At 32.2% G+C, this 15,886-nt stretch overlaps 3 protein-coding genes across 5 annotated transcripts in view; 1 reads left to right on the forward strand and 2 right to left on the reverse strand.

Moving 5' to 3' along the window:
• Positions 1 to 680: 680 nt before the first annotated feature.
• On the reverse strand, positions 681 to 4,767 carry LOC101492653 (disease resistance protein RPM1). Its single transcript, XM_004499720.4, has 2 exons — positions 1,574 to 4,767; positions 681 to 940 (listed from the first exon to the last, which is right to left on the reverse strand). Exon 1 carries the CDS (start codon positions 4,412 to 4,414, stop codon positions 1,583 to 1,585), a length of 2,832 nt encoding a protein of 943 aa, XP_004499777.1. The 5' UTR covers positions 4,415 to 4,767; the 3' UTR covers positions 681 to 940; positions 1,574 to 1,582.
• A 4,455-nt stretch (positions 4,768 to 9,222) lies between these two features.
• LOC101492987 (uncharacterized) lies at positions 9,223 to 12,976 on the forward strand. 3 transcript variants are annotated; one of them, XM_027334895.2, is made up of 7 exons: positions 9,223 to 9,477; positions 10,163 to 10,282; positions 10,805 to 10,877; positions 10,948 to 11,041; positions 11,487 to 11,615; positions 11,711 to 11,771; positions 12,137 to 12,976. In XM_027334895.2, exons 3-7 carry the CDS (start codon positions 10,823 to 10,825, stop codon positions 12,632 to 12,634), a joined length of 837 nt encoding a protein of 278 aa, XP_027190696.1. In that variant the 5' UTR covers positions 9,223 to 9,477; positions 10,163 to 10,282; positions 10,805 to 10,822; the 3' UTR covers positions 12,635 to 12,976. The 3 variants fall into 3 exon arrangements, with proteins under 3 accessions (XP_027190696.1, XP_004499778.1, XP_027190697.1); XM_027334896.2 differs by having other exon boundaries at positions 9,238 to 9,477; positions 10,176 to 10,282; XM_004499721.4 differs by lacking the exon at positions 10,163 to 10,282 and having other exon boundaries at positions 9,232 to 9,477.
• A 611-nt stretch (positions 12,977 to 13,587) lies between these two features.
• The window catches only part of LOC101493526 (disease resistance protein RPM1-like), a 4,003-nt gene continuing 1,704 nt past the window's right edge, over positions 13,588 to 15,886 (reverse strand). The window contains exons 2-3 of the mRNA XM_004499723.4: positions 14,399 to 15,886; positions 13,588 to 13,841 (exon numbers count right to left, since the gene is read on the reverse strand). Coding sequence (XP_004499780.1) covers positions 14,408 to 15,886 — 1,479 coding nt within the window. The 3' untranslated portion in view covers positions 13,588 to 13,841; positions 14,399 to 14,407. The remainder of the gene's footprint in view (positions 13,842 to 14,398) is intronic.

Here is a 15,886-nt window from a genome sequence, read left to right on the forward strand (position 1 = left end):
ATTCCTTCATTTGAATGAATATTTTTAAGATTAAGGTGAAGTTTATTTTAGCTTCTAGTTTCTAAGTGATTCTTTTATATGAGATGAAGTCCTAGTTGTAGTAGTTAGTTTAATCACTCTTAGATGTTTTGTAAATATTATTACCAAGCTAGTGTTAAAAAGTATATATAATAACAAATCTTGTTGTATTATAATCATAATAATAATAATTATATTCTTGAAATCAGATGGAACAAGAGGAAATGTGAATTCCACTAACATTCCAACCGCAATTGCGGTTACCTTAGTCACATTTGCTTGCATTTTGTTGTAATATCAAACTTCTCAACTAACTGAACTGCATCCCCACCACAATTTAGAACCACTCCCAAGGTAAAATATCATACAATATGTTTATTTGGTTTAAATTAGACATTTGTTTTTGTTGTCTCGGGAGTTGGTGTTCAATTGGTTTGTATATAATTAATAATTCTCAATAATTTTTTTTAGGTCTTAATCATGTGGTTCTCAAGAGAAAAGGGTCTTGATAGTCTAGAGTTTAACCAGAAGGTAAGTAAAATATGACAAAAAATTATTTGAGTCGGAATTCAAACTCGGGTATAATTCTCACTGAATTAGTCGTTGTCTTAATTGCTTATTATTTAGTACTCTACTAGATAAATATGCATAGTGGTCCAATGTGAATTTTTAAAAGCATATATGTAATGTAAGAAATGCTATTAGCAACAACATATAATGTAGTTCTTAGGTTTGCTTACACACAAGTAACAAACATATTAGGTTGCTGACTCCAACTTTGATCAACATATAAATAACACCACAAATGACAGAAAACATAAAGTACACATTCCTTGATTATAGTAGATGAGTTCAATTCAAGGAAATTTTATTAGCTGAATCAAGCACACAATTTGTGAGCTGCAACGTGGAGAATTTGAATCTGTTCACATAGACACAGGAAACTATCAAAAATTGAACATGATACAAATAACATAACAAGCTAATTGGTCTTGTGAACTTAAATTTTCTAATGCTGAATAAACAATCTTGTTACATGATTTTGGAAAGAGCTGATTGAAGTTAGAAGTATCACACATCAATAAACATGCATGACGAAAATAAAAAATAAAATAAAATGTGAATTAACACAAACATCACACTTCACAAAATCAGAGATACAAAAATATAGCCACTTTCATTCAACCATTATATGCATAGGGGTGTTACATATACTTGTAAATAGCCACTATAGTATAGCAGAATTTTAACAAATTGCTTTATTTCTGCGACACAAGATTTAATACAAAGCATTGTGAAATAACAGATATAGACTCTAGCACTGTAGTATAGCGGAATTCAAACAAACCACTATTTTTCATGATCGGCAATTGAAAATATTGACATACACAATCAACATAAATATTGTAATTTTTTATCACAACAAATTGTAAGATAACTTTTCTTAAGATAGGTGTGCATGCATTAGAGCATAGTTTTACTTGAAATCAAGAAAGATGCAAACACTCATGCAAAGGGAGGCAGGTACTACATTGTAAAAGGAAAGAGAGAGTACCTTGATATTTCAGACATTGGATTGAGTAGGAATTGGGCGCAACTCATAGTCATGAAATCTTGTTCCTACTTTCTGACGAATTAGTACAAGTGGAATATGATTGATAATCCAATGGCATGGTCCATCTTTCTCAATGTCAATGCTATCAACTAATTCAGCTGGCATATCAGCAAATCCAAGGAATTGAAGATTATTCAAGTGTTGAAGGTCTGGTGGAACCACCTTTAATTGAGGGTTGTTGTTAAATCTAAAATGTTCAAGACAAAGTAAAGCTCCTTCGTCTATAGACACAGAACTCAATCTATTTAATCTAGTAAGATCCAACTCTTTTAGCCTAGGAAACCCTCCAACTTGAAAATGCAAACATTCACCAGAAAAGGCATCATCCCACAAATTCAGCCTCAGCAAATTTGGCAAATTCTGCAAAGAGCCTAGAGGATCATCTTCAAAGTTTGATAAACCAAGTCTTAGCTTCACAAGATAGTTGAGATTTGGAATCCAATTAGGCAAGTTTGTTAACCTTCCTTTCAGGTTGAGCACTCTAAGATTGGGAGGTGGAGCTGATAGGAAATCCAAGTCAAGGATTGCCTCTTGATCTATAGCTGTAATGTTTAGAGATTCAAGGTGATTCATCTCCTGTATTGCATCACATAACGCATTTCCATACTCTCCCCGCACGCGTCTTATGCCTAACTTCCTTAGCTGTCTCAACATTTTGAGCTCTTGGATAAGCTTTATTGCACCATGATCTGCTTCCAAAAAGTAAAGCTTCTGTAATGACTTCAAGCATTTTATCCCCTCTTCCATTTGCACTCCTGTTGTAAAGTTCAACATAGAATAATGCTGTTCATACTTTCGATAATAAACAGGAAGAAGCCTTAGCTTTGCGAGCTTGTTTATCTCCTTTGGTAATTTATGCACTTGAGTTTGCCTTAGATCCAAGGTTTCTAAGTTCACTAGCATACCAATGGAACTAGGAAGAGCTGTCACTTTTGTATGACTCAGGTTCAAGTACCTTAGGTGGAAAAGATTCCCCAAGTTATCAGGAATAGAATTCAACAAAGAATTCTCAAAATCAAGTACTTTCAAAAGCTTGAACTTGGCAGATACTTCATGCAAGAAATGTTGAGGAAATTGACCTTTGTCAAACATAAGAATAGCTCGAATTCCCGAGTTACTAGTGCTTGTCAACGCATTGTTGGAAATAGCTGCTATAGAAAAGCGTCTAGTTATTCCAACTGTGACGTGTTCTTCGTCTTCATGCATTAAATGGCAAAAACATGAGTCTTTCATTTTTCTAATGATCACTTCACGCAACAAATCATGGACTTGACAACTTTTGACTTTCCCATCAAAGCCAACTCTGGAAACTTGAACCAAACTTCTTTGTATCAACTCTGTCAAGCACTCTTCAGCAACTTCCTCCAAAGGTCTTCTCTCGTCATGCAAATACTTGACAAACCCTTCAGCCATCCATTGTCGAGTAAGTCTCTTGCGATTGATGGTGTAGTCCTCAGGATATATACCAAAATATAGCATGCATGATTTCAAATGGTAAGGCAAATCATCGTAACTAAGAGATAAAATCCTTAATAGACTAGTCAAATGCACATTGCGCTCTAACTCCATTTTCATATTTTTACACATCTTTCTCCATTCAGACATGGTTTTAGGTTTTGTTGACAAAAGACCGCCAGTAGCCACAATTGCCAGTGGCAACCCTCCACATTTTTTAACAATTTCATTCGACATTTCCTCAAGTTCATTTGGACACTGCCCTCTAAATGCTTTGTGGCAGAACAGTTCCCAAGCTTTGTTTGGAGACAAAGGTTGTAGATTGTGAACATGAACAGCAAATGATTTCTTAAAGTATTCAGCTACTTGCATCATTCTAGTGGTCACAATGATTCTACTTCCTTCGTCATTACCACCTAAGGCATGTTCAATCTCATCAGAAAAACTTTCTTTCCAAACATCATCAAACAACACCAAGTACCTTTTTGTTGCAAGGTACTTTCTCACATGAGTAATCAATGTTTCATCATCCATCTTCTGCAGACCCTTTGGAATATGCTCATTGCTGTCCTTGCAAAACTTCTTTATCATATCTATCAACAGCTCCTTCATTTTGTAGGATTGAGAAACTGTTATGAAAGAGCGACAATCAAAGTGCCTTTTCACCAACTGGCTGTCGAAAACATGCTTGGCAAGAGTTGTTTTTCCGAGTCCTCCCATGCCGACAACAGAAACCAACATGAGCTCATTGTTTCCATCCACCAAGCAACTAACCAATTCATCTCTTGGCGACTCAAACCCGACAACTTGAGTTTCTTCAATGAAATAAGGAGCCATTCGGGGGTCGCCAATTCTAGGAGCTTTAGTCCCTCGAGAGCTTCCTGATTCACTTTCAGATTTAAACTCAAACCTTGAACTTCTTTCTTTGATTCTACCAATTGATGACTTGATGTCTTGAAGCTCAGAACATATCTGGTGGCGCGGACTCATGGATGTCATCATGCTCATAATCATTTGGAATGTGCCTAAGAATCCAGAATTGTTGACCCTTTTTGCCTCATACATGTTATACTCATCAATCACCTCTTCTATGCGAAAAGATGCTTCTCTCAGTTGTTTCACCCAAGTTTTGACACCTTCATCGGCTCCTCCTACTCCTCCTTCATCAGCAGCCCTTTTGTCTGCATCTTTCAGGAAAGCATGGATGCTCTCAAGTTCATCTTTGATGTCAGTGAACTCTTTCTCAATCCCTGTCAGCAAAGTTCTTTTTTCTAATAAAAATTGGCAGATTTCCTGCAAAACCAATGACACTGCAGTGTCTGCCATTTCATTTCAATGTTTTCATCAAACAGATTGCAAGTTCTTGCAAGCAATGTTTGGCAATCCAAGAAAAGTTAAAGTGTTTTGTTTTGGTGCTTAGTTTTTTAGTACTATAACTTTGATCTATGGAATGACTTAGATTAATAAATAGTGGAGTCTACAAGATACTGTTTTTCTATTGTTGTGTGGAGACAAATACAATTATTTTTCAAGAACAAGTGGCTGTGTAAGGTAGGTACTATATAGACTTAATTATTTAAATATAGCTATGTGAGAAATGAAAACTCTTGGTTTTCAGAATACTATTTGCATCTAATTAATATCTTATTATTTGTTGTGACAACAATCAAAGCAGCAACCAAGAAGTGATGGAGCAGGATAGTTATGGAGGTAGACTTTAAATATGGGAGTTTAAGCATGTTTTGAATTCACTTATTTAAGTGTTTTTGAGTAGAATTGCTTATGTATCTAGAATAAATTTTGGCTTAAAGTTAGATTTTGAAGTTTTTATCTCGAAATGTGATTGTTTTTAGTCTCCAATTTATTGTTCAGCTTATTTTTATATAATGAATATGTCCAATTATAAATTATTTTAAGCTCAACTACTTCTTAACAAAACCAACTTATACAAAATTGATTTTCATCTGCAAAATTAAACACACACTTAAAAAAGGGCACTAGATCTTGTCTTAGTTTTTAGAGGGGACCAATTTTGAAGAGCATGATTGAGGTGTCCTATCTTTCCACATAGATGCTGAAATTTTCAACTTCTCATACTAAAAGTGACAAACATAAAAGGACAAAATAGTAAATAAAATTATAATTTCAAAATTTATATATTTATTAAAATTTCTGTCTTTTCTCTCACACTTGCAAATTGCAATGGTAAAAAAACTTAGCGATTACCATAACAATTTGATCTCTCTCATTATAAAATCTATAACATGTTTAAATTTGACAAAAATCAGAGTAATTATGCAATAACTGCTATTAAGATCTTCCATAAAATTACAACGCAGCCATAATTTTGTTATATTTCATGTCAATCCAAACATATATTAAATTAATCAATACACAAATCTTTTGGTTGAAGAATTTTATGATTCGGATTGTTTTTATGTCTTTATCTCTTTTATTTTATATTATTATATTTAGTTTTATTTTAATTTTATGATTCTGTCAATTATTATTATTATTGTAACTTTTTTTCTATATAAAATAAAAATATTTTGTCTTTTACAAATATTATTTTAAATAATAAATTTTGTTTCGCCTCGAAAAATAAGTCACATAAAATATAGTTATTGAGTGTGTTTCTTTTAGATTTTTTCATGAAAAAATCTATTTTTTTTAACAAAAAACCATTTTTTATTTTTTGAACGGGCGTTTAGCGTTTGTTTCAGATTTTTTAAAAATCATTTTATTAAAAAAATTATTTTTTTGACTATAAATGAAAAATTAAAAATAGTAATTTCTCAAATTCGCTTTTGTAATAGATGAGAGAGAAGATGCCACAAGTTTTAAAAATACGGAATTTAACTTATTAATAAAGAGAAAATGATATAATTCCTTTTTAAAAAATCCAAAATTGCCCTCCATTAATTGTGTGGCAATTTCACACACTCAAGTTTTTCTCTCCTTCTATTAAATTATGATATATGTAATTTTATAGTTTAAAAAATCACTTTTATAAAATTGTATACAAATAGATTAAAAATCATTTTAAAAAAATCATTTTTATGATGGTAAATAAAAAAAAAAAATTTATTTTTAAACAAATTTCTATAAAATAATCTCTAATTTTTTTAAATTAAAAATCATTTTAATCAAACGCATCCATTATTTATTTTCATTCATTCAAAGAATTTTGAGGCGCAAAAGACTGAGAATTAAAGATATGAACAAGAGTATAAAGGGTATAATGCATATACCTTAAATTATGTATCTCCTTCCTCTCACCTTCCTTTTATTTAAGCTTTGTTTATGTTTGTCCAAATCCTTTTTTTTTTTGTTTTTCTTTTCTTTTCTTTTTTTCCCTGAAACAACGTGTTCTGTTTGTTGAAAATGTGTTATGTTTTCTCTTTTGTTTTTTCTAAAAAAAGTGTGAAAGTGCGGTCATACTTCGTTGAAAACAAGCTTGTTATGTTTTGCTTTAACCTTTTGTTTTGTTTTCTTGATAAGAAACTGCCATGGGATTACTATATTTTTAAATTACAAATTCATATATCTCTTTTACTACTATTTTGTTTTTTTGTGTTTATTCTTGATTTTATTTCATAATATTACTTAACTTTATTTAATATTTAGTATTAAATTTTAATTTTTTAAAAGAAAACAAAAACAAAAATATAATTAAATATTAAAGGGTTAACTAGATCTCATATTTGTTAACTTTTGAGTTGTCAAGACACTAGTGTGTGAGAGATTGGTACTTCTAGAACTCATTGTCACAATAAATTAATAATTATACAAAAAGTATTTTAAAGTAGTTATTTAAATATTACATTTTTTTAATCTTTGAGCAGTTATAACACAAGTCATACAACTTGAGATTTTAAAGATTATTTTTATAATAAAAATAATAAAACTATCTTTCAACTGATTAACTAGATGTGCCATCTTTTTTAGTGTTTTTAAGACACAAGTTGTACAACTTAATAGTCTTAAAACTTACATTTTAAAATAATTATTTAAATCAAACGAACTCATTTTCTTAACACATCCGTATTTTCGACTAAAAAACTACGTATGAGCAAAATCACACTCTTGTCAAACACATTAATAATTTTTTTCTCCTCTCTTTCTTAAGCACACTTTTATTTCAAAATCACATTCATAAAAAACCAATTGATATTCATGTTTAATAATAAGGAGAAATAAATATATTTAAATTAATATTGATTTTGTACAATTAATTATAGGTAACTGTATTTTAATAGATATCGTATGATGTTAATACGTTCCTTATACATAATTGACTCCCGAATTCAAAATTTAGTTTGAAATACTATTTTTATTTTTATTTTTAAGAGTTTTTCCAATTTTATATAAACTTTGATGGCTACTCCATTGAATTCGAAGAACACTCGAAATTTTATGCAGCGACACACATGCCTAACATGGCTAGATTAGTCTACTAGGAACAAAAGCGCTTTGGGAGCCATCTATAATTTCTAGTAAGATTAATTTTATATAGCTTGCAATGGTTCTGGTAACAATTTTAAAAACTACGTTATAAAAAGAGATTGACTTTGGGGCACATGTTGGTTTCATAGACTTAAGGGTGAGTTTTCTCACCATGCCCATCTGATATGAAGTTGACTTAGTTTATTTTCCTCCTTTAAGAAGCCTTATGATGAAATAATTTTGTATTATGTTCCTCGTGTACAAGCCAAAAAGCTCTAGATCTTTGAGCCTACCAAATTTATTCACGCTCCATTACCTTATAGCTCTTTAATTTTTTGAATCATGTCATTCTCATTTGATCTAGCATTAAGAACAATTAGAGAAATCTTTAATATATCAAGGGATTCTATAGTTTATATTTAGGTTATTAGAGTGCTAAGCTTGAGTAAAATTTCTCTTAAAATATTCTTCATAGAGTTAACACTGTTCAAATCTCAAAGGTTTAACAAAGTTGCATCTCCACCCCTTTTTTGGTATGAAAGTGTAAAATGGACATGTGATCAAACGTGTGGCGAACCACGCGTTGAACTTAAACATCTATAAAATTTAAATCCAATCTAATGTGACGATGTATCAGTCTAAATGAGCTATGATATTGCTTACTCCATCGAGTTTGTTTGTTCCAATTGAAGGGGTCTCAAGTATATGTATATAACATAAATAAAACAAGTTTAAGGTGTTCTGAAATAAATGCACGAGATTAATGAATGGAATGTTATCACCTTGTTTTTTTTTTTTTGAATTAAAAATTAACTTAAAGTATTCGAAGATCGTCCATTTTTGAATGAAATAAGAACCAACGCGGTATTTTATAAGATCACATATACGGTGCTTATTATTATGTTAAGGAAAACCATAAAGATAGGGTACTTATTATTGTGTTAATGGAAACCATAAATTTCCATACATCTCCAATATTTATCATCATCCCACAATTTTCATGAGCATGTCAATATAGTTTAAAGAGTAAGACAAAATAGTAATATAAGTATTATTATTCTAGAAACAAGCCAAACCGCCAACTCTTTTGCGACCATTACCATTACACTAAACAACGAAGACTTTTGAAAAACTACTAAATTTTTTAAAGAAGTTTAATTCTAATATATACTATCAATAATAAAAATAAATTTTATCCCAACATCAAATAATGTGACAACATATATAAACTTATAACATATATAAATTAAATTAAGTTTTTTTACTAAATAGACTATCATATTTAAAATTCTTATGATTTGTTTACTTTAATGGAGAGAAATGAATGAATTTTAATGAAGGAAGGTAAAAAGAAAGAAATAGAGAAATATTTAATTTAAAAGATAAGAGAATAAAATTGTTTTTTTATAGTTATATTTCATATAAAAGAATAAAATAAATTTAAATTATTATTTTAATTATATTGAGACTCTTTCCTTTTCACCAAATCTCCAAAATGGAGGAAAATGTATTTTCCTATTCCCTCCTAAAATTTTCCATTCCCTCCCTCCCTCTAAACGCATCTACAAATATCCAAAGTTTCTTAAAAATATCAGCCACGTGTCATTCAACTATTGGCACTTCACACGCGTTCCCTCACAGCCCTGTAAAGTTTATATAACCTTTTATCATCATTCTCATCATACAATTTATAATTTTTATTTATTTATTTATTAAATAAAATAAAATTTCTTCGTCAAACTCGTACGGACGGATATTCCGGTGTGGTTTCTGTCACACACTACCTTCGGATCTCACATCACACCATACAATTTGATTTCTTCCTTTGATTTTCTCTTCTAAATTGTTACCTTCTTCTTCTTATTCAAATTCCCAATTTTTTTTGTCTTACCCTAATTTAGTTTGGTGCAATGAAGAAGAAGCTCGATACCCGTTTTCCCGCTGTAAGTTTTTATATATTTTTATTTATATTTTTGCTTTTTGGTTATAAAGTTTGTATCTTTTCATAGAACCGTTGTGTTTTGCATCTGGGAATTTTTAATTTTCGATTTTAATGGAAATTTATAATTTAGGTTTGATGATAATTGGGGGTTTTTGGGATATGGGGTGTGTGTGACTGAAATTTAATATACTTCATAGGATTTGTTTCATTTTGTTTGAAAAACAAAAAATTTGATTATGATAAGGTTAAGAACAAAGAAATTGAAGTATTTAGGGTTAATAGTTATGTGTTGGATGTTAGTTTTAGCATCTTAGGGTGCTTGGTTTGTTTGGGTTTTGTTACTGTTAGTATCAAAATTAGTGAGTAATGAGTTAATTGGGGCTGTTGTGGAGCTTAATGATTGGTTTATGTTATGTGTTTTAGGTTTGAATAACTGTGGTTGTTTTAGGGTTTCTTTGGTTAATAACAAACCTCTTTGGCCTTCCCTTTGGATTAATGCTATGAGAATTTGCCGTGCAGAATTTTTCCGTTTTGTGAATTAGATTAGTCTTTCGTGATGGTTAGAGAGATAACATATAGGCATATATATGCATTTGCCCCTTTAATTTCGTGAATTATAAAAGCAAAAGATACAATTTTTGTCTTTTGAGTTTCGTGCCTCAGAAAATTCTAATTGCGAACAGCAGTGCAAAAATGCAGATATTTGTTCATTTTATCGTTTTTGCTGCAACAAAGATGCCTTTATCATACAAAGTATGGTTGAAAAGACGCACCAGAACATTATTTTTTTTACTGCAAGGTTATAGGTAAATGATAGTCCTTGCACGTATTTCATATTATCCCAATTACTTGATTACTTGATGTGAAGCTTGCAAAACATATGCACATCGTGGATAGATAAACCGGATGGAGATGGTTAAAGAAGAATGTCACTGTCAAAAAAACTATTTTGCCAGTTGTTGCACTGTCACTTTTGATTTAAGACGTGTTCTTGTGTTTGATACATGTCAGTGTGCGACGCCGACACGACACCGACATGGCACTTATACTTTGATTACATTCAATTAATTAATGGTGCCGATGTGTCGGTATCAGTGTCGTAACCGGTGTCGGTGTCAGTATTCGTGGTTCATAGCTAGTGTCATATTTGTAAATAAATTGTTCAATCTCCTGATATTAAGTAGGTCTTGTTGAATCATACTGTTCGTCTTAGCCAATAGGATTGTGGGGTTTGATAATATAATAAGTTAGGCACTTTTCAAATAACCTATTTAAGCAAAGAGATATTTGAAAAGAATGCTTTATCTGATGGAAACATTAATTTACAGGCTCGGATAAAGAAGATTATGCAAGCAGACGAGGATGTTGGAAAGATAGCACTTGCAGTTCCTGTTTTAGTTTGTGAGTTGCTTTTACTTACTCTTTAGTTAATCATTTTCTTTTATATGTTGTTGACCCGAATTTGTTACAGCAAAGGCTCTGGAATTATTTTTGCAAGATCTTTGTGACCGCACTTATGAAATAACTCTTCAGAGAGGAGCAAAGACCATGAACGCATTGCATTTGTAAGTCATGTGACAAATACATTTAATCTTCGGGCTTGAATTATGTCTATTCGTAGTTCAATTTTACTTGTGCTGAATATTTTTTGATGATTAAGTATTGAGGTTGCAAAGTTCCTAGTTCGAATCACTCGGTCAAAAACAGTTAGATTCCATGTGATTTGAATACTTTCATAGGTTATTATACATGTGCTTGCATTTTCGCTCCCGTTTATTATTCAATCAATGGTTATAACATAATTCTTCAATTTTCTATAAAGTGAACACTGAACCCCTCTATAAAGTGAACACTGAACCCCTCTATAAAGTGAACACTGAACCCCTCTAGACAATTCTTCAAATCTGATTACATAGTTTTACTTCTCTATCCTGCATCGCCATCGCCATCTGATTTATATCTATAATGTATCACGTGTCTAGTCTAACCAGTGGTGAACACAAACTTCAGGAAACATTGTGTACAAAGCTACAATGTCTTCGACTTTTTGAGAGACATCGTTGGTAGGGTTCCTGACTATGGGCATGGCCATAGCCATTCTGAGGCTGGGGCTGATGATCGCGCCGTTCCAAAGAGAAGGTTTGAAGTCCATATCTTTTTTCTTTCTTTTTACGTTGTCTAATTTATCTATGTATATAAGCAATTAGCACTGTTAAGAATGCATATTTTTCCAGGAAAGCGGCTGCTGGGGATGATGGCAATGACAGTGATGAAGAGACTAAGCGGAGTAAGATGGTAATTTCCCTTTTATGAAAAAACAGGACACAATGCTCAACTAAATTATATTCTTTAAATTACGGTGAAGTATTACTTGCATACATATTGACATTGGTGCAAGATTTAGTATGCTTACACGCAGTGTTGTCAATTACAGATCGCAGAAAATAGCGGTTTGTTCAAATTTTGCTACGCTGCAATTCTATAGCACTGCCATTTGACAACACAATGTACTAAGTAGCATATCGCGGTACTGGCAATTTGTTCAATTCCCGCTAGGCTATAGCGCCGCTATTTGACAACATTGCTTACACAATCTAATAACTCACAAAATGGCTCAATAGTTTTTAGTTTTGGTTGATAATGGTTTTGTTTGATTACAGCTTGAGTTGAGCCACACTGGTGGTACTGGTAGGGGAAGAGGAAGGGGTAGAGGAAGAGGTCGCGGTCGAGGGGCTCGAACCGCAGAAAAAGAGACCTTCCATCAGCAGGTTGAATCTGAACCATGCACATCTATTCAGCAAAGTAGCAAAGAAGTCCCTGATGCATCCATGGCAATAGATAATGTCCCAGAACAAAAGGACTTACCGAAGGAGAATAATAATGCAGTTCATGAGGAAAGTACTCAATCACTCCGAAACATTGATCTGAATGCCAACTTACATGAAAATGAAGACAAACTCAATACAGACACAACTATTACTCAGGCCTCATTGCCTGAACCTGCTGCAACAACAACAACGGATATGCAACACGAAGAAATTCCAGGCTGGTCCCTTTCCGATGTGGACAAGATGGCGATCGACACTTTGCAGCTTGCAGCAAACATTAATAGTAGGATAGAAGAGGATGAGGAAGATTATGATGAAGAAGAAGGGTAACACCTTAAGGTTGAAAAGCAGGTGATAACAGAAGATTGAGTACATACTAGTGCTAAAGGAATGAACCCTTTTTTCTTTAATTGGTATGTCAATGATCTTGTGTAGGAAAATTTAGGTTTTTCTTTTTAATAGTAAGATTAGCTTTATGAACTTTTAGGCTTCAAATGAATGTTGTTGTAGGTGCAATCAACCTTGCTAGTAGTACATGATCGAACTTTTTGGTAAAGTTTGATTAGCAGTTGTTTTGATTGTCTTGTTTTCTCAAGATATTGCCTGACAAAATTGTTTTCTAGTTCGGTTCTACAATCAGAAAGAAAAAATGTGTAGTAGAGATTCTTCTAACATGTGTTCTTTTTATACGCACGACAAAGGATTAGTTAAATGGATTTCAATTATGGACCGTGATGATTAGTACGGAAAATGATTTGAAATTTTTATCTGGACATTTAGAGGAATTTATTTTTGTATCTTCTTTTTCTATCAGTATGATTTGCTTAGTATCGATTAACAAATAAAATTGTAAAACTTGAGAGCTTTTGTCAAAAAGCAAAACTTGAGAGTAGTTTTATTAAATCACTTAATTATTAAACAATTCTTGTAGATTTCTTATTAATCAATAATGTTATAAAAATAGAGCTAGTTTGTAACTAACCACTATAAGTTTGGATATTTTGGTGACTATGAAGAGACTTTATTGCGTGAGAATATAGAGACTTTCATGTATAAAAAGGAGAAACTTTCGTTCCACATTTCTAAAAAACACATGTTTTTGATAGTGTACTTCTAGACGGCATAATTATCAAGTGCACATTTATACGGTGAACATTTGAAGTTGTGTAGGGGGTAAGAAAGTTTCTCCCTTATAGAATACTTGTTTGAAATTCTATACTTCTACACAATGATACTGTACTCATCTGATTCTTAGAATAACAGTTACATTAACAATGACAATATTCATTCAAATGAAGATCTCTTGATCATAAGGATTGTTGAAAAGTACCAATAATAAATATCACCATAAATGACAAAAGCACAAAAGAAAAGCCAAAACTATATGTCAATTAATAGAGTACACATATTACTTGATTATATGTAATCTATTATATAGTAGATGAGTTCAATTCAAGGAAGTAATTTATAGAGGGATTCAAGCACGCCAATGAAGGAATGAAGAGACAGAATGCATCTGCAACTTGGAGAATTGAATCTGTTCACACAGACAAAGGAAACAATCAAGTTTTGGGCATTATATACAAATAACATAACAAGCTAATTAGTCATGTTGCGACCTTAAAAAAAATAATTAACTTACTTTAAACAAACATCATACATAACAAAAACAAAAATACAAAAATATAGCCATTTTCATTCAACCTGATATGCAGAGGGGTGCTATATAATACAAAATCAACTTAAATATTGTAATTCTTAGGGTAGCTGTATATGCATTAAAACATAGTATTGAAATCATGAAAGGTGCAAGTAATCAAGTTAAGGGAAGTTTTTTATGCTTGAAATGAAAAAACTCAAAATATAAAGATTATAAATTGGAGAGTGGCAATGTAGTTTGAAACATTCATAAAAGAAGCATTACCTATAAAACACTGACACAAATACGAATACACAACATGACAATGACATGCAGACACTTATAGTAATTTAAGAAAATGGAAGTGATTGAATACAATAACATGTGTCTGTGTCAGACACCAGGCATGTCTTTGTGACATAGAGCATTACTTGGGAAGAAGAAAGAGTGTGTACCTTAATAATTCATACATTGGATACAGTATGAATGGGATACAACTCATAATCATGAAATCTTGATCCTACTTTCTTCCTAATTAGTACAAGTTGAATATGCTTGACAATCCAATGACATTCTCCACGTTTCTCTGGATCAATGCTTTCAACCAACTCATCTGGCATATCAGCAAATCCAAGAAATTGAAGATTTTTCAAGTGTTGAAGGTCTTGTGGAACCACCTTCAATTGAGGATTGTTGTTAAATCTAAAATGTTCAAGACAAAGTAAAGCTCCTTTGTCTATAGTGATAGAACTTAGTTTATTCAATCTAGTGAGATCAAGTTCCTTAAGCTTAGGAAACCCGCCAACTTGAAAATGCAAACTTTCTCCACAAAATGCATCATCCCACAAATTCAACCTCAACAAATTTGGCAAACTCTTCAAAGAGTTTAGTGGATCATCTTCAAAGTTTGATAAACCAAGTCTTAGCTTCACAAGATAGTTGAGTTTTGGAATCCAATTAGGAAACTTTGTTAATCTACCTTTCAAGTTAAGCACTCTTAGATGAGGTGGAGCTGATACAAAATCCAAGTCAAGGATTTCATCTTTAGCTATAACACCAATGTTAAGAGATTCTAGTTGGTTCATTTCTTGAATAGCAGAACATAGTGCATTTCCATATTCTCGCCGCACGTGCTTTATGCCTAACTTCCTTAACTGTCTCAACATTTTCAGCTCTTGGATAAGCTCTATTCCACCATGATCAGCTTCCAAAAAGTAAAGCTTTTGCAAAGATTTCAAGGTTCCAATACCCTCTTGCATATGAACTCCTCTTGTAAAGTTTAACATAGAATAATGTTCTTCATATTTTCTATAATAAACTGGAAGAAGCCTTAGTTTTGTGAGCTTGTTTATCTCTTTTGGTAACTCATGCACTTTAGTTTGCCTTAGATCTAAGGTTTCTAAGTTTATTAGGTTGCCAATGGAACTAGGAAGAATTTTCACTTTTGTATGACTTAGGTTCAAGTACCTTAGGTGGAAAAGATTCCCTAAGTTATCAGGAATAGAATTCAACAAAGAATTCTGAAAATCAAGTACTTTTAAAAGCTTGTACTTGGAAGATAGTCTTTTCATGAAAGGTTTAGGCAATTCACCTTTGTCGAAAACAAGAATAGCGCGAATTCCCTTGTTACTAGCGCTTCTCAACACATTGCTGGAGATAGCAGCTATCGAAAAGCGTCTAGTTATTCCGAATGTGACTTGTTCATCATCTTCATGCATTAAATGACAAAAACTTAAATCTTTCATTTTTCTTACAATCACTTCGCGCAACAAATCATGGACTTGACAGCTCTTGACTTTCCCATCAAAGCCGACTTTGGAAACTTGAACCAAACTTCTATATATCAACTCTGTCAAATACTCTTCAGCAACTTCCTCCAATGTTCTTCTCTCCACATTCTTCACAAACCCTTCAGCCATCCATTGCCGTGTAAGTCTCTTCCG

Source organism: Cicer arietinum, chromosome 5 (genome assembly GCF_000331145.2).
Source record: "Cicer arietinum cultivar CDC Frontier isolate Library 1 chromosome 5, Cicar.CDCFrontier_v2.0, whole genome shotgun sequence".
Taxonomy (NCBI): Eukaryota; Viridiplantae; Streptophyta; class Magnoliopsida; order Fabales; family Fabaceae; genus Cicer; species Cicer arietinum.

Coding starts and splice junctions, on each gene's coding strand:
- LOC101492653 (XM_004499720.4), bottom strand. CDS start 4,414: ATGGCAGACACTGCAGTGTCATTGGTTTTGCAGGAAATCTGCCAATTT.
- LOC101492987 (XM_004499721.4), top strand. CDS start 9,445: ATGAAGAAGAAGCTCGATACCCGTTTTCCCGCT. Junction 10,878..10,947: donor TGCAGTTCCTGTTTTAGTTT/GTGAGTTGCTTT, acceptor AATTTGTTACAG/CAAAGGCTCTGGAATTATTT. Junction 11,042..11,486: donor ACCATGAACGCATTGCATTT/GTAAGTCATGTG, acceptor CACAAACTTCAG/GAAACATTGTGTACAAAGCT.